This window comes from Electrophorus electricus, chromosome 6 (assembly GCF_041902795.1).
Source record: "Electrophorus electricus isolate QZ-2024a chromosome 6, ASM4190279v1, whole genome shotgun sequence".
NCBI classification, from domain to species: domain Eukaryota; kingdom Metazoa; phylum Chordata; class Actinopteri; order Gymnotiformes; family Gymnotidae; genus Electrophorus; species Electrophorus electricus.
Window position 1 is genome coordinate 5,407,501 of NC_137502.1, and position 23,924 is coordinate 5,431,424.

Here is a 23,924-nt window from a genome sequence, read left to right on the forward strand (position 1 = left end):
TGGGGATTCTCATTTTGAAGGTGTTTCAGGGCTGCATGCACGCACACACACACTCACGCGCACACACACATGCACACACTTTCAGACAAATAATCACTTTGGTCACACAGGCTTAATACACCTTTTGGTTGTATTCATGCACAGCTGGTCTTTAGGCACTCATTGTACAAGGGACAGGAGATCATATGTTGTTGTGACGATGAGAACAGCAGGGGACAACTATGAATATTGCAACATTATGGTTGTATCAGGATTTCACCGCGTACACACACACACACATCCTATGGTTGATAATGGCTTCGCACGAGTGTGTGGTGAAGTGTTCCTTCAGATAAAAAGACCCATTACTCACACACTCCTCCTCCTGAATGAGCTGTACAATTCGGTGCAGGACGTCTGACAGAGCTCTAAGAGAGAGGAAGCAAATGAAAGAGGAGAGTTATGGGAACAGCACTGCATGGGGTGAGGAGCTAGAACAGATGGACGGATGGACATCCATCATATATGTCCGTTCATCTGTCCACAGCTATTTTATGAGAGGCCTCACCTGGACTTCATGGCAAAGTTGCGACCGAGGGCCAGATGCCGTATGGACTGACTCCGGCCAATGGAAAGCACCAGTGTGACCATGTTGTTCTCAAATCCTGGGGGCCATACAAGAACAGCTCACATAGAACAACTCACATAGACCTCACAGCTCAAAGGACCCACTCGTCATCACAACGGTGCCGTGTGATTTGCAGCAGTGCATTTCCTAATAATGGACAATCATTTCTAGCCTCTTTTGTTGGGACCAGATGTGTTTCAGGGTCATGAAAACCTATCTGTGTTATGTTCCGCTTGACGTCTGGGACGTTGCCGCTTCCTCTCAAACACCTCATTAATGATACATAACAAAGCCGCCAAAACGTCCTTTTTAATGCTGTTCCAACATGCCACTCCAATGCACCTGGTGTACCCTGGCCTGTGGGAATGCCACTGTCTTTTCTGCTTAATGTAGAAACTTAGATGTTTGTTTCTTGCTTTTGTGCGTTGTTTGTCTTGTACTGCTCTTTTGTCCAGTTACACTTGTGTATTCCTGTGCACTGTTCTGCTTGACTGTTGATGTTGTATTTTGCACAAGATCATAAGAAAGCAAATCTCTTTCCACTGTATACAATATCTGGAGGAATGACAATAAACCTGACTTGCCTTCAATGAGTTCACAATGTCAGAGACACTTCTTGTTTATGTGTGTGTGTGTGTGTGTGTGTGTGTGTGTGTGCGTGTGTGTGTGCATCCACATGTGGACATGTGATTAGATAGATGCGAGAACCCTCAATTATGGTAGTAATGCAATGGTCTGTGATCTATTCTGATGTGTTTGGCCTGGTCTCTAGATACTGTCTGATCAGCATACAGTACAGTGTGAGTGTGTAGCCTGTTCCAATTCCATCGCCTGCCAGAGTCCAAACCTTAAATCAGTACCATCGGTTTCCTGTAACTAGAGGACAGAAGTCCCTGTCCAGAAGGTACTAACAACCTCTTCCAGTGCCTGCATGTTCTCTTAGTGAAACCATACAGTCACCAGCCACTTTAATAGGAACACCTCATTCATGGAGTTATCTAATCACGCAGTCAGGTAATAGTAGTTCAGTGTGTAAACTTTACGCAGACATGGGTCAAGAGCTTCAGGAATGTTCGCATCAAATATCAGAACCGGAATAAAGCGACCTAAACGACTTTGAAGTGGCAAGACTGTTGTTGCCTGACAGGCTGCTCTGAGTGATTTAAAAACTGCTGATCTTCTGAAATTTCATGCACAACAGCCTTCAGAATTTACACAGAAATGTGTCAAAAGAAAAAGAAAAACAACCATATTCTGAGTGGCAATTCTGCAGGCGATGATGATTAATGAGACAGGTTGGAGGAGAACAGCCAGCCGGGCTCAGTCTGACAGGAGAGCTAGGAGAACCCAAATAATCATTCTTAGTAGCTGTACTGAGCACACAAGTAGCTCAGGATAGTGTCAGTATAGACAAAAAAAGAACTCCAAACCCTGTGTGTAATCAGGTATGTATTTGGGTATGCTGAGGGAATTCCTAACCCAGAAGAAGCTGCAAAAATGCATGCATAAATCATGCCATGCTAGCAGCCCCGGTTCGCCCATGCACTGTGTGGGAACCCCTAGAGGGCGTATGCAGGGTGAGTCATTCTCTTCCAGAGCTGCTCTGTGTGTTAGATGAGAGAGGTGTTGCTTACACACCACACAAACTGCACAGACATGGAGAGGCAGAATAAATCATGACTCTTTCTATCTATCTGCACACCTTCATATCAGTCAAATGTACTTTATCAGTTCACTTGAGCACTATTTAGCAACACTGTTGAGCAACATCTCTGCACATACAGAAATAGTGAGAGTGAGAGAGAAGGGGAAATGTTGAATGAGTGAAAGAAAAGAAAAGAGAAAGACTGAAAGAACCAGAAAAAGTAGGACCATGTAGAAGAGTAAGAGAGTCAGGGCTGTACCGTTGTCAGACAGGTCTAGGCTGCCAATGGCCTTGGTCTCAAAGATGTGCTCCTGAATGACCTGAGCACCGCTGGACCGCAACTACGGAATGATGCAGAAAACATCACAGAAGCCAATGCATGCAACAGATTACTTTGCTTATGTGTGTGTGTGTGGGGGGGGGGGGTGCAAACCTCACAGCTGCTGATGTCCAGCTCCAGCTCAGAGAGATGACTGTTGTTAGCCAGACCCTGAAGCAGTAACCTAATATCAAATGCATATGCAGAGTCTATTGGTCACACATCCAATCAGTATCAAAATCAACATGCACCAACTGATCCTAAAGAGTTAGTTTACAGTTTATTATAACAAAACTGCTCCAATTAGTCAAGGTGCTGAAGAGCAACACAATTCTTCAGTCATCTACATTACCATGTAGCTGGAATTAATGGAATACTTTACTTAAGCACATTTGAGCATGCACTTATGGAAAAGATTCCTGTTCAGATAGACTTCGACCGGCCACATTAGCTTCCTAGCTAAGGGGGAAATTAGATTTTTCAACAATTCCTTTCAATTCCACATGGCGGAAAACTCACACCGATCCATAAACTCACTATTCAATAGAAAGTTACAACGACCAGAAGACAGCTGATACCTGAGGGCTTCTGGTGGGAGTTTAGTGGCGGCCAGTCCAACATACTGCAACTTTGTGCTTTTAGTGAAGAAGTTCCTCAAACTGCGTGTCACCTCACGAACCTTCCTAAAGTACAAACACACACACACGCTGCATTTAGCATAGGGCCAAAGCTATAAAACAGGCTCATAACCAAACTGTGCTGATCTAGGGTTTTTTTTCTTATGTGCCTCAAATCATGACCAGGAGAAGGAGACAGTGGGATCTGTTCATACCCCCGGATCCCGCTGGAAAAGCCGCTGCGTTTTAGATGTGTTGACCTTACCTATGAGAGAAGGTGTTTCTGCAGAGGTTGAGGTAGGTCAGAGAAGAGCAGCAACCATTACTCAGAGACAAGAAGAGCTAGAGGAGAGAGAGAGAGAGAGAGAGAGAGAGAGAGAGAGAGAGAGAGAGAGAGATAGAGGGAAGGGATAAAACTAACACATTGTTCTGGCTAAGGAACTTCCAAAACTCAATTAAACAGTTGAAAAGCCTCAGAAATGGAAGCTCCCATCACCTAAACTACTACTACACAGCTTCCGTCTCCACCTTAATCCCCTCTGAAGTTAACCTTATGCTATCGACCATAGACGAGACGGAAGAGCCGCCGGGCAGCAAAAGAGAGATGCTGAACCCTGAGTGGTCACTCACGGTGTCCAGGGGACAGTCCGTGGAGCTGAGGTCCAGATAGGTCACCGCGTTGGGGGCCGACAGGAATGAGAAGAGGCTCTGAGAAGTCAAAGGGCAGCCTTTTTAACACCTCCACCTTCAGTGAGCTGCTGCACACCACGATGATTCAAATACATTTTCCAGCATATTGCATATGCATTGTGGGTTCCCAGCAAAGACGTTACACATCCGTTGCTCCATCATTTTATTTAATTAATTTCACTACTAAATCAAGATTTATACTTTAAGCAGAGGTTAGTTTATACTTATTTGTAACAAAAAGCTTCTCTGGTTATAAAGCTTCTCTGAGTATAGACTTATTCACATGGACAGGCACAATTTCTGACTGAGTTCACTTTTGTACCATTAAAAAATTATGCAAATGAATAATGAATGATTAATATTGTGAATGACGCCAGTAAGGAGGAAAGGTGCAGGCAAGGTCAGGATTAGACATGTGCAAATTCAAATTATTTAATGAGAAAAACATTTATAGAGCTCCATAAACAGAAACAAATATTAAATGTGCCATGTCAAATTTTATTCCAGAGTTCGCTCTTTTCTGCAAAACATTTGCAATACTGATTACAGATTAAAAAAGAACATCACAATATTCCTTTACCCCTGCCCTCTTCTCACCAAAGCATCCTCTGTAGCCAGACATCCCATGTTCCCACTCAGGTCCAGGTGGGTCAGCGAGCTGGAGAGAGATTTGTTCAGCTTGAGCACCTGACCCATGAAGCCCAGTCCTACAGACAGAGAGAGAACGCAAGAGGAACCTTAGACGTGACACAAAGGAAGGATAATGAGATGGTGAGGAGATCACAGGGGGAGTCGAAGGAGGTTGACTGCACAAAATTGTAACCTGTGATATGCTTGCTTTATTCACATGGAACGCCTGCACTAGGATTACACTGGACTGAAAAAACAAACTTTAAAAGCATAACATATTTTAGAAAGTGAGATGAATTTTGACCCGAGGCAAAATAGGATATACAGTGCTCACAAACAGAGCTTTATGTGTATAGGGGAGAACCTGTAAGAAGTAAAAAATCCCTAGAGGAAGGAAGTCTTAGGTACCTTTAGGAGACAGTGAGACCTTGGAGAGATACAGCTGACTAAGACCATGGGGCAGTCTGGTCAAACTCTGGCTGAGTGACATGACTCCTAAAGACATGGAGAGAGGGGGGGGTTGGGGAGGGGGGTTGCGAGTGAGAGGGAGAGGCATACATTAATGTGGGCACAAATGCGAAACTGATCCCAGATCAGAATGTAGCAGCACCTTTGTCCTCTATGGGGTTGGCAGAAAGGTTGATGATGTGGAGTGCGGATGCAGGCTGTTCACGCAGAGCACAGGCCATCTTTACCGCAAAATCCCTACAGCATCATTCCCAGGAAGAGAGAGGGGTCAAAACCATGGCTGGGTCAGTACATCAGAAGCAGAACATCTGGAGATGAAGAGGTATATCTACACCACTGCAACGTTCACAAAAGTCAATTGGAAAGGGCGTTTAGTGACTGAATCGCGTTTATAATGAGACATAAAACAGCCTAATGAACCAGGAAAGGGCTATGAAACAGTAAGAAAGAATTTAATCCAGTAAACAGGACAACGTGATAACATGACAAACATGCTTGAATCCTATGGAACGGTCATGCAGGCCAGCTCTCCTGCTTTACTCTTACTCTTTACTCTAAGGGGGCTCACGTTTACTCACGTTTTGAGACCGGCTGCCTCCAAGCAGACCTCTTGCAGAGCCGTGGACCTGTTAATGAGGTAGATCACCTGCTCCTGCACATCTAGTGTCTACACAAGCGCACACACAGAGCACATGTCCACATGCACAAGAAAAACACAACAAAAAAAGGTCACCTGACAGGAAACTGGCCATATTAAAGGCACCCTGGTTAAACAGAGCCCTGACAATACAAAATTATGAGGGTGTTACAAATGTGTATACACGCTTGCCAGCTGCTGTATTACAATTGTCTTCCTAACAGCATGAGTACAATATTTTCCTCACACCACCACTGGTACCAGTAGCATCCCACTTAGCAACAACTACAGTTTCTTATAAAGCTTTATAAAATTAGTACATTTTCTGTTGAAATGAATTTTCGCTCAGGGCCTTCAGAGCTAATGGGCTGCGTTGTGTCACGGTGAAATCCAGTGAAATAATTTGGCCTTAGCCAGTGACACATCGCTCATGTTTCCAGAGATGGGGGAAGGGGAATGAAGAGTGTGGTAGATATGATAGAGCAGAACTGGAAAGAATCTGAAAGTGAGAGAGTACTGGCTCCTTCTTACAAATGCCTATGAAACACATCACAGCAACAGACCACAAATGTTTCCCTCTTTATTTTTCTAATTAATGACATATCTTCATATACACACAGTCACACTCACACACACACAGGAAAAAAAGCTATTCTAATTATCTCTATCTATCTCTCTGACCTACATACCAGCAAACAACAGAACAGCTGGGAGTTTGAGAACTAAGATACAAATAATTCTTTACACACACTTATTCAGACATATGGTATACCTCACATGCATTACAATCACATTCAAAACCCTGACTAGCTTTACATGAAAGAATGAGCAATATCTAATTACTTAGTACATATCTTTCCTCTTTATGCAGGCATGGTCTACTGATTTTGGTAAATCCATATTTTTTACATCATGGTGTCACTCACCAGACCTATTTATTTTGATAACTGAGTTGGTATTAACCAAATTAGCAATCTAAAACCCAAGGAACAAAATTACAATCAGTTTAAGACATAAAACAATTGAAGGAAGTACTCAGATATACCAGTTTGAAGTCCCTGCTGCAGATCTTGGTAAACCACTGGTTGAAGGACAGAGCACCTACAGCTAATGCCAGATCCCTGAATGACAGAGAATTTACAGTGTTGCTTAAATCCTTCACCTCAGAAGATAAATCTGATTAAGAAAGTTAGTTATCACAGTTTTATGAATCCAGACAGATGACTGGGAAGGGAGTATAGGATTAAGACAGATTAAATGCTTGTTTGGATAGGTCTTGAAAATGTAACATTGCAGACAGTTAATTTATTTAAACACATTAAATATACAGTGAAGAGGACCATTTACCTGCTTTCTAAATGATTGAAGTCCAGAAGGTTGAATTCCCGACAGTTCTGAACATGGTAAATATTGTCTACGTCCTAAACAACAACAGAAACAGCTGGCAAAACATAGTGCAGAAGTGGCAAATGAGAAGTAGCCAGTATCAGGCTACCTTGTATACAGTTAGTGATGAGTGGAGGAGAGTTCTGACCCACTGGACTTCCTGGCGACATGGGAACTCGTTGAAGTCACACAGCGCAGCGTAAGTGTCTGAGAAACCCCCTAAAACAGCCCATCCGAGAAGCAAGCAAGCAGTCAACAGACAAACATTACTGATAGTAAAACATTACTGTCACCAGCAGTACAACAGACTGGCTGCTTAAGTGATCGCTGGAGGTCACCTCAAACCTCTCAGCAACTCAAAGGGTTAAAAACATCTCCAATACAAAGCAAACAGTATGTCATCATCACATGGTCTGTATGAGGAACTCATTCTAACTTACTGAAAATATGTCATGAATGTAAAAAAAAATTAAACTACTGAAACGCGATATAATGGTATGATAAATGCATTTGTAACTCGACTATAAATGTGCGGCAGGGTGAAGTGCAGTGCTACTGACCACAGGGCCTCTGAGATCCATTAAGCTGCTCCTCTACCCTGGAGGCCAGAGCCCAAAGCTGGTCCTGGAGATCAGGAGGAACCTTCTTCAGTAGTTTCCTGAGAGAACGAGAGAACAAGAGAGCGAGTGAGTGAGTGAGTGAGAGAGAGAGAGAGAGAGAGAGAGAGAGAGAGAGAGAGAGAGAGAGAGATTGGCAAAACTCTCAACAACGTGCAAAGTTAAATTTTTCTGCTTACTCCTAGCATGAATCACTCACCACTGTTTATCAAAAGGTTTCATTTCTCAACAATACACAGCTTCTTGGTGCATGGGGAAGAAAAAGTCTGAGATTGTATTCAGTGTTATTCATGTCCATCAGCAGCCTTGACAGAGAGTTTTTAAAGGTCAAATGATTCCATGTCAAAGAAGTGTTTAACTGTGGTTGGTTAAGAAACCTAGTTGTTCATCTGTTTTCTCCCTGGACGGGAGCTTCCATGGAGCATCAAATTAGTATGCATACAAAAAAGATTTTCTGCTCTTGATGTATCCTAGTTTTGATTTTACCATGTTTGCCTTTTTTTCTGCTTTCTGTGCTATGCTTTATATGATTTAGAGTCTGATATTTCCTGGAGTATTATAAAGCCTACCAACAGGGAAGACATTTGATAAGGCAAATTATATGAGCAGCCTACATTTCATTCATAACTGCTAGCATCAACATCTCAGGAAAAAAATGAGTTAGAGTTGTAGGAATAAAATAACGGTGTGTCGTGAATTTGAAGACTCTCAAATTACATTGCCATTTAAGCGATCAAAGAAACAGCCCTCTGGCGAGTCTAGTGTATTGGCTGAACATTTCATGTAATGGCGCTTTACCTCCGTTTTAGCTTCAGGAGAAGGTAAGTCAGGATTCTCCCATACGGAGGAATCGACACGTCTAGCAAATATGATCACACTAACTTAACTCATCTCTTGTACCTGTCGCTCTCTGCTCCTTACAATAACGTCAGGCTAACACTATCTACCTAAGTAACGCTCTCTGGGGGGGGGGGACTTTTAAAGAATATCAATAAGTTAAAAGAAGTGTTAACTAAGATTATCCAAACTATCCTTAGCTTAACATTATGAATTAGTTAGCTAGCAACAACAATCTCTCTGGAAGAATATGGCCTCTGTTCTTTTCTTATATTTATTTACATGAACGTCACTTAAGTGAGCTTGTTCTTTGACAAAGCATTTGGTGACTTTACAAATACATTTAGCAAACGGCCGCTAACTTATATAAGTCATTTGAATGGGGGTAAGATCAAAAGGACGTCGCTTTTGTTTATACTTTGAATATATGTATTAAACTTGGCTTTCGAAATTCTAGCAAACAGAATGCAATATGGGTACAGACCTATATAAAATGTATACATAGGCTATGTACTGTTGAGGCAAAAAGTCCATCTAAAGGCACTCAAACTTTCTTTTGGTAAACTACAGAATCTACTTTGTTCAGATAATTTTAAACTAATCAGAGACAGATTTATGATGTCTATATTATATCAGATTTCTATGAGGTGAAAGGTGACTCTTTAGAAAGATTTCAGAAATTGATGTAATAATTCTTTTAAACTTCTGACATTCATATATGTATTCAATAGTCATTCACAGTTCATAGCTTACCTCTACAGTCAGTACTTATTTTTGCATATCACGGGAAAAACCAAAACCAGACTCAAGTTTAAAGAAAATACAATCTTTGCCAGCATAGCTGTGCACACCCTTAGAAGAAACATCCCAGTGACAAATTATACTTTATATTTGGTTAATGTTTTTGCTAGCTGGGTTTCGTTAAATTGAACAATGTAAGAACGCAGGAAGTGTGTGGGGCATCCATTTTCTGTCTGTTAATAGTAAAATTAACCTTGGTGCAAAATAAAGAAAAATTCTGGCTTTTTATGTCAGATTTTTTTTTAAATGAACCTTGTTTTGTGCACAAGGGAACAGTCATACCGTTATTGCCACAATAAGAAAGGGACTTCCCCCAACAAAACTGGAGGTTTATAATTGTCCAGAATTTCTTTGCGTGCTGTAACATTTACATTAGCATTTGCTGAAGGGGTCTGGCCCAAAACCCGAAAGCAGCCTCAGACGATTCAAGCCATTATATCTCTCCTTCCCCAAACTTTACTCTTGGTACTATGCATACTGACATATCTCCATTGACTGGAATTTGGAACAGAATTGATATGGCACACTTTATACATGTACATTTTGTGCCCAGCAGATTTACCTACCATGGGTCTTCAGACTGCATTATACTATTACCTGTGTGACCTCTGATAGGTCGGTAACTTACCCCGGGGACGAATCAGGGAAGATCTTCTTGAGTGAGGCAGTCACATGACTGACCACGGCTTCCATGTCTTCCACTGACATCAGACTGAGAGAATAAGTATGCCTGTCCGTTTCAATAGTCACCTTGTAACCATGCACACAAACAGATGGGCAGAAATATACATTTCCCTTCAGCGGTAGTCCGTAAAAGCATTTCACAGCCAGTTATACCATGTATGACTATGTATGTGACAAACAAACTTTGAACTTTAACTGGGAGCATACAAAGAGATTAGGTTTTCCTTAATTAACATGGGTCCTGGAAAACATGTTTTCAAAAGCCTATGAAACACATCACATCAACAGACCACAAACGGTTCCCCCCAAAACTGACACGTTTATTATAGCATTTATTATATTTCATAATGTTCAGCTTTTCTTTCTGACCAAACTGAAGTTGAAATGAACTTAAAAAAAAATAAAATTAATTACATATCTGCCCTGTAAGATTGAGTCAGAAATATAACTGAAAGAGTCATTACAATTGTGTGCATAAGTATTTAACCAGTGTGCTACCATCCTCACTCTGCCTAAAAGGGATAATTCCTCCAAAGAAATGAAGAGGCCAACCAGAGGGGCTTTCAGAAAAGCCAAAAATAAAAAAATAAATAAAGTAACAAAAAAAAAAAAAAAACGTATGAAAAAACAACAGGCTTTCAATAATGAGACACACGCTGTGACATATAGGCAGGAGCTATGGTTGGCTAAGGCAAATTCAAGCTCACGTGTTATATTTAGAACAAATGCATATATGCTCAGCACGCAAAGTTGTTTCTCTCAGTGAAAAAACATGAAGAGGAAAGTCGAGCATTCGTGCCACCACACTATCCAAAGCTTTATCAGTATGTCAGAAAAGGTCAGATATGATCAAATGAGCATATGCATGACTATGACCACATGCATGACGGTTACACCTGACAGTCGGATAGCTGATAATACACTAACCATAAATAATACAGTACTGGATGTAACTATAATGTTTGCAAATCGTAGATATTCACTTGTTATGGGTGTAGCTAATTGAAACAATGCAGCAGCTGGGCTAAATTGCACAGCGAGGACGGTTCGGAACAGGCTTCTGGAGGCAGGGCTGAAGTTGTGCAAAGCTAGAAAAAAGCCCTTCATCAATGAGAAGCAAAGAAAAGCCAAACTGAAGTTTGCGAAAGACCATAAGGATTGGACCGTAGAGGACTGGAGTAAGGTCATTTTCTCTGATGAGTGCAATTTTCTGCTTTGTCCAACACCTGGTCATGTAATGGTTAGACAGAGACCTAGACAGGTATTCAAGCCAGTGTCTTGCACCCACTGTAAAATTAGCTGCAGGATCAGTGATGATCTGGGGGTGTTTCAGCAAGGCTGGATTTGGGCAATTTGTCTTTGTGAAGGACACATGAATCAAGTCAATTACAAAACTGTGCTGGAAGAAAACTTCCTTCTGCTCTGACAATGTTCCCCAACTCTGATGATTGCTTTTTTTCAACAGCACAATGCTCCATGTCACACAGCCAGGTCAATCAAAGTGTGGATGAGGGACCACCAACATAATAAACATATCATATTACCATGTGGTTAACATGTCAACATATTAGCCTTTTACTTGGATTCAAAAGAATGTACATGCTAAATGCTATCTCATGCAGAACAACTCAAGTGGTTGACTTACCGGACTGATTCAATTTCTTACAAATAAAACCATGTTGTTAGTCTGCTTCTAAATGCTTATGGTATCTAATATTATACATTCTGCAGTGTTTCCACCACCCAGTTGAAGAGTGTGACAGCATGAGCCCATTTTAACACAGGCTCTGAGTAATTTCCTATTAACAGGATTTTGTATATAGTAACATTGACAGGAACAGAAAAATAAACTGTGCAATGCATGCAGGTTTCCTAGAGTCAGATTTCCTACAAATTAATTAGTAAACAATAACCCTGTAGATTCGGAAGATAACACAATAATAAAATGAATAAAACATTTACTTACATATTTATTAACCATTACTCATAAGAGAACCAGAGTAAGTTAATATGACACAAGAAGATGTAATATTTAACCTTCAACATACAAGACAGATGACAAACAAAGACTTGACAAAGCCAACAAAGGCAATTAATAATGTTTACCTGCTCAAGACTCTCAATGATGATGGCACAGATTTCTAAATAGCTGAAGGAGCTTTCCATCTACAATGAAACATTGTCGTATGATCAACAGTGAAAACACACTCACTGATATGTACACACACACACACACACACACAGAGTCACTTCCACATACATTCACACTTAATCAGACTTACACATACATATCATTCACTCAGCAGAGCTGGTGACTCAGGAGTTAATGAATGACAGCATGGGAGGAGGAAGCAGGTCGCTTTGCGAAACTCAAACACAGAAGTTCAGCACAGAGGCCGCAGACCGTGGCTCGGGTCACCTAAACATCAGTCAGTTACTTCAACTTTTTAAACGGCTCATCTCAGATATAGTACAGTGAGTGACACAGTATCAAACAGCACGCTGGAATGGACCATGGTCAGAGGCTGGAAATTGCAAAGGCTTATGCACGAATTCACATTATATGGAAGCAAGGTTGTGTGCAGGTATACAACACTGAGACTGACCATGCAGAAATAATGCTTACAGTGTATATTGTGAAATCTGTTTTGTTTTCATCTCTGGCATACCCAGCATTTCTGATGAAGATCTAACATGCATGGAAACCCCGTTAAGTGTCATTGCCCTTCTGCACTCTTCCAGCTAACAGCAGCTCCACAGGCTGGGCCCTAACCCTTACTCTGCTTCTGCTGCTGTTGCATTGTTATTTCAGTTCCAGTGATTTCCTAAATTCTAAGAGCACAATGGCTTATGTTAATGTTCCAGCACTAACATAAGGGACACAGAGAGAAGCACAGGCTTCCTCTTCTGTGTAGAACTGCTGTATTACAGGGTGTGGTAGACAGAACCGCCGTATTATAGGGTGTGGTAAACAAGGGTGCTGTATTATAGGGTGTGGTACAAAAGGGTGCTGTATTATAGGGTGTGGTAGACAGGGCCACCGTTTTATCGGATGTGGTAGACAGAGCCACTGTATTATAGAGTGTGATAGTCAGGCCCACCGTATTATAGGATGTGGTAGTCAGGCCCACCGTATTATAGAGTGTGGTAGTCAGGCCCACCGTATTATAGGATGTGGTAGTCAGGGCTGCAGCACAGTGGGGTGTGGCAGATAGGCCAATATCCTTTCATCCCAGTTCTCTCCTCTTATTGGTACTCTGTCACCACTAACTGAGCCCTCGCAACAAAAACCGTACAGCAACCATTTCCTTTTTATATGAAATCAGTTATTTTCTGCTAAATATGCTTTATTTACCTTACTTCATTCATGAGGGCATTTAAAAATAAAACTTGCAATGCTTTATATTATTGTTTTTATTTCATAGAATGCGAAAAACGGACACTGGACATGCATGGTTTTTCGTTGCAAGAGCCCAGTTCACCAATTACTACAATACACTTTGATAAAACACTGTTGAAAAAAATAAATGTTGCTAATGCACACAGACAACAACAGGATGCAGGGTCATACAAGGCCAGAGAGTCTGAACTAAATCTGGCAAGGTGTCTTTAGGTATTTTTCCAACCATGCACCTGACTATTTCTTTGCTTTTGAGATCAGGTATTCTTTTCTAGGGCTAGAATGAAAACATGTAGCCCACAAGTGCCAAGGCACACTATTAATGATTTACTCTCTTGTGGAGTTTAGTATTATAATTGGACAAATATGGCTTTAACATTTAGGCAATAATAAATATCACTGGCTGGAAAAGGCTTATTGTTGGAACTTAAGCATCTACAGTGGTCAATGGTAATTCGGCAGCACCTCAGTTGGGTATGACCAGTTTAGACGATGCAGTGGGTTTTCAATACTGTTCAGTTTCTCGATAATTCAACCTTGCTGAACATCATATTCTTTTGTTCAATTCCAATGGGACCTGAACCCAAAAACCTTATTACGTCACTATTTCCTCTAATTAGCAGTTTTGTGAGTGCGTCCTTAGCATGGTTTTGCCTCGCTCACCTTTGCTGGTGGCTTGCTGTGGAATATATGAGCTCTCGACTGAGTCATTACCTGTCAAAGAAAGAGAAAGAAGAGCGCTAGACAGCAAAGAATGGAAGCAGAGCGCCACCTGCTGGAGAAGCTCTACAACAGCAGAATGCTGAGAACTGCAGAGACCAATCTGTGCTGGATGCAGGCTTAACTGCACATTACCTTTTAAATAACCTAACTACTACGCTAGGATGAGAGGAAAAGCAGTAAAACATTATACAAACATGGAGATATTTTCAAATGTGCTCATGATTCATCCAGGTCAAAACAAAGCAATGGAGTGCAAAGTTTCAGAGTGAAACTTGCAGTTTCTACCAGTGTCATACCCAAAACCACAGTCATTACGTCTGTAGAGGTTCCCAGCACTCTTGGGTGGTTTTTGCAATGTGCAGTAACAATTGTTCAACATTATTAATAGTCAGTTGGTGATACCATCTTTTTAAAAAGACCGTGAAAAAGCTAAATTTTAAAAGTCGACTTACAAGAACTCTGCCTTCTGACCGGTCCTTGGACTGGTTGAGTTGCACAAGCCTCATAAACTGGACCCTCTGGGGTTTTAGCACTTGGGTAATGCCATCTGATATACACACACAATATATCAACTTGCACCAGAGTAACCCCAATTAAGCAGCGGGTGATTTCCTTGTAGCTACACAAGAAATTCTGGGTTAAACTCACTAGGGTGGCTTCCCAAAAGATCTGATGCCCCATGGCACCTGATCACTTCATCTGGTTTAGATTAAATAAGCTTTAGAATCGCTTGTGAAGGATCAACGATCAGCAAGAAAAGCTCAAAGAAATCGGCAATAAAGCTCTGTACCTTTCAGGCAGTATGGAACCGCTGAGTGTGAAGCCATCGTATCTCTTCTGCAGCATCTGTAGAAACTGAGTGCATGAGAGGCCAACTGGCAAATCTTACAAAATGCAGGTGAATTGTCTGTGCTCACACACACATATCCTGCTGCATCGTGATTCATGCTCATGGTGAAAAACCACAGTTCTGAGACAGGATATGACACCTACAGACCTATATTACACCTATATTACACACAGCCACCAAACGCTTCACATGTGTTTTTACATTGGCATTACAAGCTTTATAACAGCAATACCTAAAATTAGGTCCCCCTAAACATAAATAAGAAAATAGACAACCCAATATTAAGATTTAAGACACATAACTCATGCCAGATTTAACAAAAAAGGACGTGACTGATGTTCAAATGTGCTGGACATACACTAAACTATCTTATTGCAGACACCCCCCGGTACAGTGGCACCCCCTGGTGGATTACACCCAAAAAGCAAATTCTCAAATTTCTGAAATCACTCCTGCAGAAGCATTTGACTTATGGTTGCCTACAGTAAATAAAACAGACCCTTTAATAGCTCCAGAAAAAAACAAACAACGCAAAACATAGCACATTTATTCATAGTTTGGATGCCTACAGGTAAAGCTGAAGTATTTTTTAAGTGTTTAAAAGCCAGGATCTTAGGGCACCTGTGAATTTTTGACTGAGATGCAACATGGGAGTCCATACACAATATACTTGACAGGAAACATTGCGCTGGTTTCAGAAAGCTGCATACAGGGCTGCTTCAGGTACTGCTAGCCTACATTCATACTTCTCCCATCAGAAGGCCACTGGAGAATGTTTTTAAAGAACTGATTAACCAAACTTCATTTGTAGACCATTTTAGAAATGAAGCTCTTGTAAACCATTTTGGCTTGTGAATTTTCATAGCCTATATGTCCAAATATATATAAATTAAAAATAAATAAATAAATAAAAGTCAACCTTAAACTCATTTAAAATGAAGCTGTTTTAAATAAATACACACGACTCTGGAATAGGACAATATTTTTATTAGCTGTACAGCAATACATTCTCCATACCACCTTTTCTCTTATGCCCTCAATGCCCCACCCAGCCATAATAAATGTCTTTATAATGTCGGTGTTCTAACCATAGTAAAATTCACACAGTTGCAGCTAGGTACAAAAAAACAAAACAAACAAACAAAAAAAACCTAAAATTAAGAGCTTAACAAAAGAAAAGCAATTTTAATGCAAATACAATTAGGGGGAAAGCTTCATTTTGAGTCAGAAAATGCTCAGCATAGATGTTCTTTTAAATGGGACAAACTTGCTTTCTTTTTAACAAATGCCATCCTATCTGTCATTTTGGAATAGAACACATTTGAAATGGTTTCACCAGACTGCAAACTCAGAAATGTGTATGGTCTGGACAAAGCTTTTAAGAAGACTACTGTGAACAGTGAGACACCATTACCCAATTCCTTTAAAGCAGGGTCATGGATCTTCTCGAGCACACCGTCAGTGGTTGCCAGTTTATGACCTGGGCCTGCACACTGTTACCGGACAACATTGCAGCATGTGCGAGCACTGTCCCACTGCCACACTTTAAAACACACTTATGCTTACTTTTACAGTTCCAAAACAAAACATGGAGTGTGTTCCTCTGACAGAAGCGGTCCATAAACCCACGTTCTCATTCCTTGACTGATGGATTGAAAAGGAGCCTTTATTCCCCATCTCTAAATAAATGAGTAAGCTGAGGACACTCAAAACGAGGTGACATTTCAAGCTGTAGAAGGACAAAGAAAAAAGGCAGGGCTAACTGTCTACATGATCTTTTAAGGTAGAGCCCCCTTGAGATTTAAAGTCTTAGGTGGTATGATTTTAAATGGCTACTTTTTAAAATGTCATTGCCCCAGCATTTAAGGTCATCAATTCACTAGAAAAAGATTAAAACGTTCATAATAAAACAGAAAATAAAAATTTATTTACAAGCAAGACCAGCCAAGATTACCTTTGCTTTGTACAATGTTATCAACTGCAGATTATTTTGTTTTCCTTTACTTGATGGAAGGAGATCAACGTCCCTGGCGGGATAGTCATATGGCTACGTTTCTATCATCTCTCTCTCTCTACTACCGTTAACTGTGGCCAGAGAAAATGAAATGAGAATTACAACAGCGAATAAAAGTTGCCGTATATATGTCAGACATTAAAAAGAAATCTGTTGGACAGATGGGATAAAATGCCCATTTCTACAGCAGTGATAGCAATTCTAAATATCGAGGCTTGACCAGGCACAGAAAGTTTTCCTTTTTGAATATTGCCATGTCACAGACTGAAAGGTTGAAAGAATATCAGCATGTTAGTGGGGAGGAAAGAAACATCTAAATGCGTGTAGTTCACTATAGTAACGCTGGAGAACTGACTGTAGTCTCCCCATCCCTAGACAGCTCAAAGACCCCACCACACACAAGATGGTAAATGCTGGCCAATTAAATCAGACCACGTAGTTCAAAAAGTCAAAAAACAAATGCAAGGTGTACAGATGACATGAGCCAAAATCATTCAAAAAAAAAAAAAAAAAAAAAAAATCAAGCTGAAATTTATGCATGAGAAAACACTGGAATTTCTATTCCAAGTTCATCAAAAACATCATGGAAAGGAGAAGAGTGGTCCTGGGCAGACCACTCAGGTGATGGCATGGGAGGGGACGCGCACAAGCATGTGCCAGAGTGTGCACACGCGCACATGCACATGTGTGGGTATGAGTGTGTGTTTGTGAGTGAGTGAGTGAGTGTGTGTGTGTGTGGGGAAGGGTCTGTGTGGCGGTGCATTAGTGTGGGGTCCACATCACCGGTCCATCATGCTCAGTATCATCTCAGGGGTGAGGTCTCCGTTGGGCGCAGCGTCAGGAACGGCAAGCTGCACCGCCTCTACTCCGCCCTCCACGGCTTCCACCTCCTCCACCACAGGCTCTGCCGCCGCAGCAACAGCCACTGCAGAGGAGTCAACCCCGTCCTGCTCCTTCTTCACTATGATGTTCTCAATGGCCCCCGTGCCCTCGTCCTCTACCTGGATAATGGCAGTGGCTGCACAGAGATGGACACACACAGTAAGCAAGGAAAGTGTAGTGGTAGGAGTTCATTTAAAAAGGGCACAGCCATTAACATGGACATCTTATTTCACACAAGCCATGCACAGCCTGAAAACCACCATTGCACTATGATGTGCTGTCTAGCAGGGCCACGCATTAGTTACCAGCAGGTGCAATGGTTGCAGACTTGGCAGGAGAGGCCTTGGGGGGGTTCTTTGGGGGTCTGCCACGTTTCCTCTTGACAGGTGGCTCAACCGGGGCAGGCACAGGGATAGTGGGCGGGGCCTGTTCCACCTCCATCTGCACATCCTCTAGAGCCTCTTCCTCTTCCTCGTCTTCATCAATGTCATCTAGTTCAGGCTCTCCATGCTCATCTAACACACACACACACACACACACAAGAAGAGGGGGTATAGAAATTATTTAGGAAACGAAATACAACGTCCCCTCCCCCCAGCTGGAAGACCATGTACACTAAACTTCAGTTCTTCGGAAGCTCACCACTGTCATCGTCATCATCCTTCCTGGAGCGCATCTTTCTCTTGCGCCCGCCGCGAGCCCTCTTGTTAGGAGTACCATTCTCTCCATCTGTACCGTCCTGGCCAGTGCAGTTCTCTGCATGCCTGGCCATGGTGTTCTAGAATGCCAAAACACCCATGTGCATGTTAGGACACATGTGTTAAGCACCTACATTTAGAGTGTAAAGCAGCGGGGTCTCCTTCATACCCGGCGGGTGAAGGTCTTGCCACACTTGGTGCACACAAAGGAGGTGGGCACGAAGTTGGGGTCATGGTAGCGGCGGAAGTGCATGTCCAGGAGCTGCTTCTGCCTGAAGGTCTTATCACAGTGGCTACAGGCGTACGGCTTCTCCCCAGTGTGGGTGCGCTTGTGCATTACCATGTGCCGCTCCTGACAGGACATTGGGTAGTTTAGTGGGGTTGATCCTGAAAGGCTAACTGGACTCTAGTGTTCAATACCAGGCATTTTACATGCTGGTATTAATTTCTTTGTGCAGGATTTAGTTTAATGGGGTGCTCAGGGTGGCTGACCTGTCTGCAGGCATAGTCACACTGGTCACACTTGAAGCGCTTCTCATTCTTGTGGGATTTCTGGTGCTGGATGAGAGCATAACGCTCATGGAACACCGCCTCACAGTAGCGGCACTTCCTGCCCTGCTCAATGTAGGAATGCTGCTTACGCAAATGCACACCTGCAAGAACAAGCAAGCAATTAATAAATAAGTGAGTCAATAAATGACAGTGCATTGGTAGCTCAGTGGATAAGGTACATCTCAACACTAATGTTAACTCGTGGAGGGCTTTACCCAGGTCACTCTTGCGTGCGATGACGGTGTCACAGTGGGGGCAGTGGAACTTGGCCACGTTCTCTGTGTGCTTCTGCAGTATGTGCATCTTCATGGTGCCGCTCTGGGTGAAACGCGCATGGCAGATGTAGCACTCGTATGGCTTTTCACCTAAACATGCAACAGTTAAAAAGCAACAGCCAGTGATTACAAGCAGCCTGTTTAAAGTAATCTGAACTTAAATAACATTCAAATATGTTAAGTCAACACTGAATAAGGAGAGATGACACTGAAGCTAATTCAAAATTTATAGTTGCTTTTGTGAAAGGGTGTTGACAGTATTTGAATGATGGCCTGATTAGGCTGTCAGACCTGAATGAGTTCTCATGTGTCTCTTCAGCTTGTAGGTGTCCCTGCTGGCATAGCTGCAAAGGCTGCACTGGAACGGACGCTCACCGGTGTGAGACCGAATGTGTCTCTTCAGCTTGCTGACCTGATTTATAAAAAAACACAACCCACACAAGCAGCAAGCCAGTTGAAGCACAAATGCACAACAGTTCAATGATGAACTTGTGGTTTGTCAAAAGTAACAGCTCAATGTCTGGAACACCCCCCCCCCCCATTTCAGTATTGGTAATCATTCAGTATTATCCACATAACAGATATTTTCTTATTCCCTCAAAGTGTATAACTGCCAAAAAGTAGATGTACAGAGCAGTGAAGACCTACCTCCACGCTGGCATAGTCACACATGGAGCACTTGAAGGGCTTCTCATGGGTGTGCTTATAGCGACGGTGTCGTACAAGCTCGCCGCTCGTTACAAATGCCATGTCACAATCGGTACACTTGTGTGGTCTTGTGCCTGTCAAGCGACAAGTCGGAGGTCACTTTATGTCATCATATCATGGGCCTCAAAATACAAGTGGCAGAAGCAGGTGTGCACCTGTGTGAGTGTTGAGGTGGTTCCTCAACAGGGTGACAGTCCTGAAGGCACGCCCACACAGGTGGCATTTGTGAGGCCGCTCATCCGTGTGGCTCTTCATGTGTCGATCAAGGTTGGAGCGCCGTGGGCAGGTGTAGCTACACAGCTCGCACTGGAATGTCTTCTTCACCCCTGGACACAAAGTAGCATCATTACACACACACTGCCCTCTAAAATTTCAGTCAAATTGAAACTTTCAACTACTGCGCAAGCCCACTATACCCTTCTTTTTGATTTTGGTTGGTTTGGGAGGCTTCATGTTGCCCACCACCTTCTCAGCATTGACTTCAGATAGCAAACCCTCCTGCTGCTCTTCTTCAAAGTCATAGACAGACACGTCCATGTCCTTCTCGCCCTCAGTGTTGTAACGCAGCTTGCTCTTCTTTGTCTTCTTCGTCTTCTTGACTGGGGGTGTGTAGTCGGGGTCCTTGGCCCAAGAAGGGTCATCATTCTGGGCCTCAGTCATCTCCTCCTCCTCCTGCGCCAAGGGCTGCTCTTCATGCGCTTGCAGCTCATCCTGCTCCACCGTCTCCACCTCTCCATTAGCACCTACTTTCACCACCTGGGGGTGCAAGCCATACCAAGAAGTCAGTAAAACCACCAAAAAAAAAAAAAGAATATAAATGGGGAGAAACCAAGTAAGAAATGTTATGTTTTTTCCACCAATAAGATACACAAACCTGGAACCCCTCAGGCAGGGGCAAGGTGTGGCAGATGACAGGCTCTCCATCTTTAGGCATGGCGGTCGCATCCACCAGGGTGCCCTGCAACTCCTCTACAGTGGCGGCGGTGACAGGCACAGCAGAAACAGGCACCTGCACCAGCTGCAACTCACCAAGGCCAAGTGGCTGCTCCTCCATGTTTACCACCTGCAGGGTAATGATCTGGGTGTCGTCCACAGTGGTGACGGTGGCCTCGTGGGATGCCCCAGCAACACCCACCCCAACTGGGGCACCCACACCAGCCTCCATGACCTCGGTCTTCATCTGGAGCAAGGCGGGGTCCAGCGAGTCCATCACCATCATCTCCACGCTGCTGTTGACACCCACTACACCCTCAACCAGCTGCTGCTGAGCATCGGTCACTACAGCTGCTTCTCCAGCACCCGAGGTCTGCTCTACTGTCTCTAGGCCAGCAGCCTGCAGCAGCTCAGCACTGACCTCTTCCTCTTCCTCTTCTCGTCGCCGATGATAGGTCTTACACTGCTTGGCTTTGAACGCATCCCCTGCTTCATCCACCACGGCTTCAGTCGGTCCCCCTTCCATGGGTAATACCTTGGTAATAAATTTATATTTGCAGTGCGTTTTAATTTATCTTACAATATGCAAGATCTTCCAGTTATTTTACACATCCTCACCGAGACAAACAGTAATAATGAGTTAATAATTATACCGAATGGTCAAAGAACTGACAATCAAAATGGGACAAAAGCATAAATAAATTGAATCATACCCAAGAAAAGCAGGTAAATCAGGATAGTCTTGCATGGGTAGTTGCATGTTATACCTTACTGAATTGCTGAGGTTACCTGCACCAAAATTGAGTACTTCATCGCTACCCTTCTGTCTCCTCAATTCTGTCTTCATTGAATGAGCTACCTCTCTCAAGCTTCCTTCTTACTAACAAAACAAATAAAACCAAGACACTGAAATGAAAACAGGCAATTTAAAATGTAAAAGGGTTTCAGCAATGTATTTGTCAACAATTACTTGCAACAGAAAAATAATGTTGTGCAAAATATAATTTACCAAGAGTAAAAAAGTCGTTAACAGGTGTTTATTTTCAACTCATCAACGATCAAAGAAAGCTAGTTTGGATGGCATCTGACATCACCAACCGCAAGGAAAGTCTTACGAAATGATTTGTGTCCCTGAAGTATTCAACATTGTCTTCATACTTTTTGCTTAGTTGCGCGCCAGAAACATCATTTGAACAGTTTCACGTTTAACTAGCCAACCTGGCTAAGTTACTTCCCTGCCGGCTTCTTGTCTCGACGTTATTACCGCGACCAAGCGTTCATGAAACAATCAAACCAATCAATCAATGTTAACGCATTAATAAATCAGCAACTCTTTACGGTTCGAGTCACAGTGGCGATTTTCTACTACAGCGAGAGGGCATTCGGAGATGGTTAATCGTGTTTTTGTACCACTACCAGTCGGGTTATAGAGGGAGCTCTCCACAGTTTTTATCCCTTCAGTCGTTTGTTGCTTGAGGTAGTCTTTCAATAAGTGAGCGGTCACTGGATGCACCTCACACTCCCAACGAGTCCACCGATCGCTGCTTCTCCAGGTTCGTCTAGGGCGGCGAAATCGCTAGAAACGTAGCTGGTCTACAGCGTGTCGCTTAAAGTTATCGAAAATGGCCATCGGGGTCATTTAGCAGCTCATCTTCCTCGTTTGATTTTTCATCTGCGCAACAAGCAGGTTAGCAGATCCCGATGCTAACCAGCCACAGCGCAGTTTAACCGCGCCCGTCAACTCGACGAGACTTCCACGGAGAGGACGAAGACAGAAGTACAAAAATCGAGACCACCAAGCCGGGATGTGTTTTTGCGCCGCGGAGCACCGAGCGACGAAGTGGGTTAGTGTCTGCGCGTGCGGCTCGCCCGCGCGCGGACCAGGAAGGGCCGAGGGACGTTTGAATCGAACTCGCTCCGCGAGGAGGGGCGCGCGAACAAACCGTTAGCAGGCTAACGCTAGTTAGCCAGTCGGTTAACGTCACGGCTAACAAAACGATTCCCGGGGAAGGACATAAAACGTTAGATGGCCGACTAATTTCGTGTTATGCTCGCTTATAAGGCTGCTAGTATAAGAGTTACAAGATACCGGGACAGATAAATGTTTGCCGCTGGCGTTAGCTTGTTAGCTAAGCTAATGCTACATGTAGAAACGGCGGGTTTCTATCGCGGCTAAGACAGGAAACAAAGAGAAGAAAAAGAAAATGGACGCCTGGCCTAAAGACAGGACCAAACATCGAAGTGTTAAAATAATGCATCTCGCCGAAATGCCGTCTAATATACGTTCAGAAACACTTAATACTTGGGCATAACCCCGAACTTCTGGGTTATAAATGTTTTTTGCTAAATTTTCGATAACGATAGAGGGAGACAAACACCCCCCGCCAGCCGCCTGGACTGGGAGCCCCATCGTGACACCTAGAGGCCGATTAAAGCTCCTGCAAAACTCCCCCCTTTCTGAAAAGTAGTTGCCATTTTACCTGCTCTTCTTTGTTTGTCCTCTCGTTGAAGTCGACAGAGAGCCCAGGGTTTGTTCTTCCTTTAGTACGAGACGAAGTAAAACTGCGTCCTTCTCCTCCGGCGGTTTTAATCCTCTCCCGCTTTTGCAGAGTAGGCTCCGCACAAAATGGCGGCCCGAAGCAGCCGCTGCGCATGCGTTGCGCGCAGGGGGGCGGGGGCGAAGGGGAGGGGTGTAAACACGCACTGTGGCGATTGGCCGGTTGGGGCGCTGCTTTTGAATGATGGTCCTGCATTATGGTCTGTAATAGACACCTCATCTATTTTCTAGGTATTTGTGCACACCACTGCTGATAAACCATTACATACCATTCTATAAAGCATTATTTCCATGGGCTTGTGATTGGACTTTCACAGCTAAAGTATTAAAGTAAATGTATTTTTAAAAATGATACCCGACAGTATCCAGTGTTGTTATTATAAACTTATGTCAC

The 23,924-nt window shown here is 43.0% G+C and overlaps 2 protein-coding genes across 13 annotated transcripts in view; both read right to left on the reverse strand.

Annotated features, from left to right (window-relative positions):
• Positions 1-14,969, reverse strand: part of carmil2 (capping protein regulator and myosin 1 linker 2) — a 39,096-nt gene extending 24,127 nt beyond the window's left edge. For 4 of the 6 annotated variants that reach the window (XM_081715864.1, XM_081715863.1, XM_035525726.2 and 1 more), the window contains exons 1-20: positions 14,852-14,969; positions 14,514-14,608; positions 14,002-14,052; positions 12,045-12,104; positions 9,883-10,004; positions 7,560-7,657; positions 7,148-7,218; positions 6,961-7,034; positions 6,659-6,734; positions 5,555-5,643; positions 5,119-5,213; positions 4,917-5,003; positions 4,476-4,585; positions 3,819-3,896; positions 3,454-3,530; positions 3,150-3,254; positions 2,686-2,755; positions 2,512-2,593; positions 548-644; positions 353-407 (exon numbers count right to left, since the gene is read on the reverse strand). In XM_081715864.1, the coding sequence (XP_081571990.1) occupies positions 353-407; positions 548-644; positions 2,512-2,593; positions 2,686-2,755; positions 3,150-3,254; positions 3,454-3,530; positions 3,819-3,896; positions 4,476-4,585; positions 4,917-5,003; positions 5,119-5,213; positions 5,555-5,643; positions 6,659-6,734; positions 6,961-7,034; positions 7,148-7,218; positions 7,560-7,657; positions 9,883-10,004; positions 12,045-12,104; positions 14,002-14,052; positions 14,514-14,608; positions 14,852-14,888 (1,629 nt within the window). In that variant the 5' untranslated portion in view covers positions 14,889-14,969. Of the gene's footprint in view, positions 1-352; positions 408-547; positions 645-2,511; positions 2,594-2,685; positions 2,756-3,149; positions 3,255-3,453; positions 3,531-3,818; positions 3,897-4,475; positions 4,586-4,916; positions 5,004-5,118; positions 5,214-5,554; positions 5,644-6,658; positions 6,735-6,960; positions 7,035-7,147; positions 7,219-7,559; positions 7,658-9,882; positions 10,005-12,044; positions 12,105-14,001; positions 14,053-14,513; positions 14,609-14,851 lie in introns of those variants that run through there. The other 2 variants (XM_081715865.1, XM_081715866.1) reach the window with 2 other exon arrangements.
• Positions 14,970-15,883: 914 nt separating this feature from the next.
• On the reverse strand, positions 15,884-23,595 carry ctcf (CCCTC-binding factor (zinc finger protein)). 7 transcript variants are annotated; one of them, XM_027003973.3, is made up of 13 exons: positions 21,983-23,595; positions 21,763-21,853; positions 20,915-21,508; positions 20,457-20,796; positions 20,196-20,366; positions 19,981-20,114; positions 19,624-19,744; positions 19,273-19,422; positions 18,998-19,158; positions 18,675-18,857; positions 18,450-18,585; positions 18,113-18,322; positions 15,884-17,943 (listed from the first exon to the last, which is right to left on the reverse strand). In XM_027003973.3, exons 2-13 carry the CDS (start codon positions 21,784-21,786, stop codon positions 17,705-17,707), a joined length of 2,463 nt encoding a protein of 820 aa, XP_026859774.2. In that variant the 5' UTR covers positions 21,787-21,853; positions 21,983-23,595; the 3' UTR covers positions 15,884-17,704. The 7 variants fall into 7 exon arrangements, with proteins under 7 accessions (XP_026859774.2, XP_081571337.1, XP_026859776.2 ...); XM_081715211.1 differs by having other exon boundaries at positions 21,687-21,853; XM_027003975.3 differs by having other exon boundaries at positions 23,454-23,594.
• Positions 23,596-23,924: the final 329 nt, after the last annotated feature.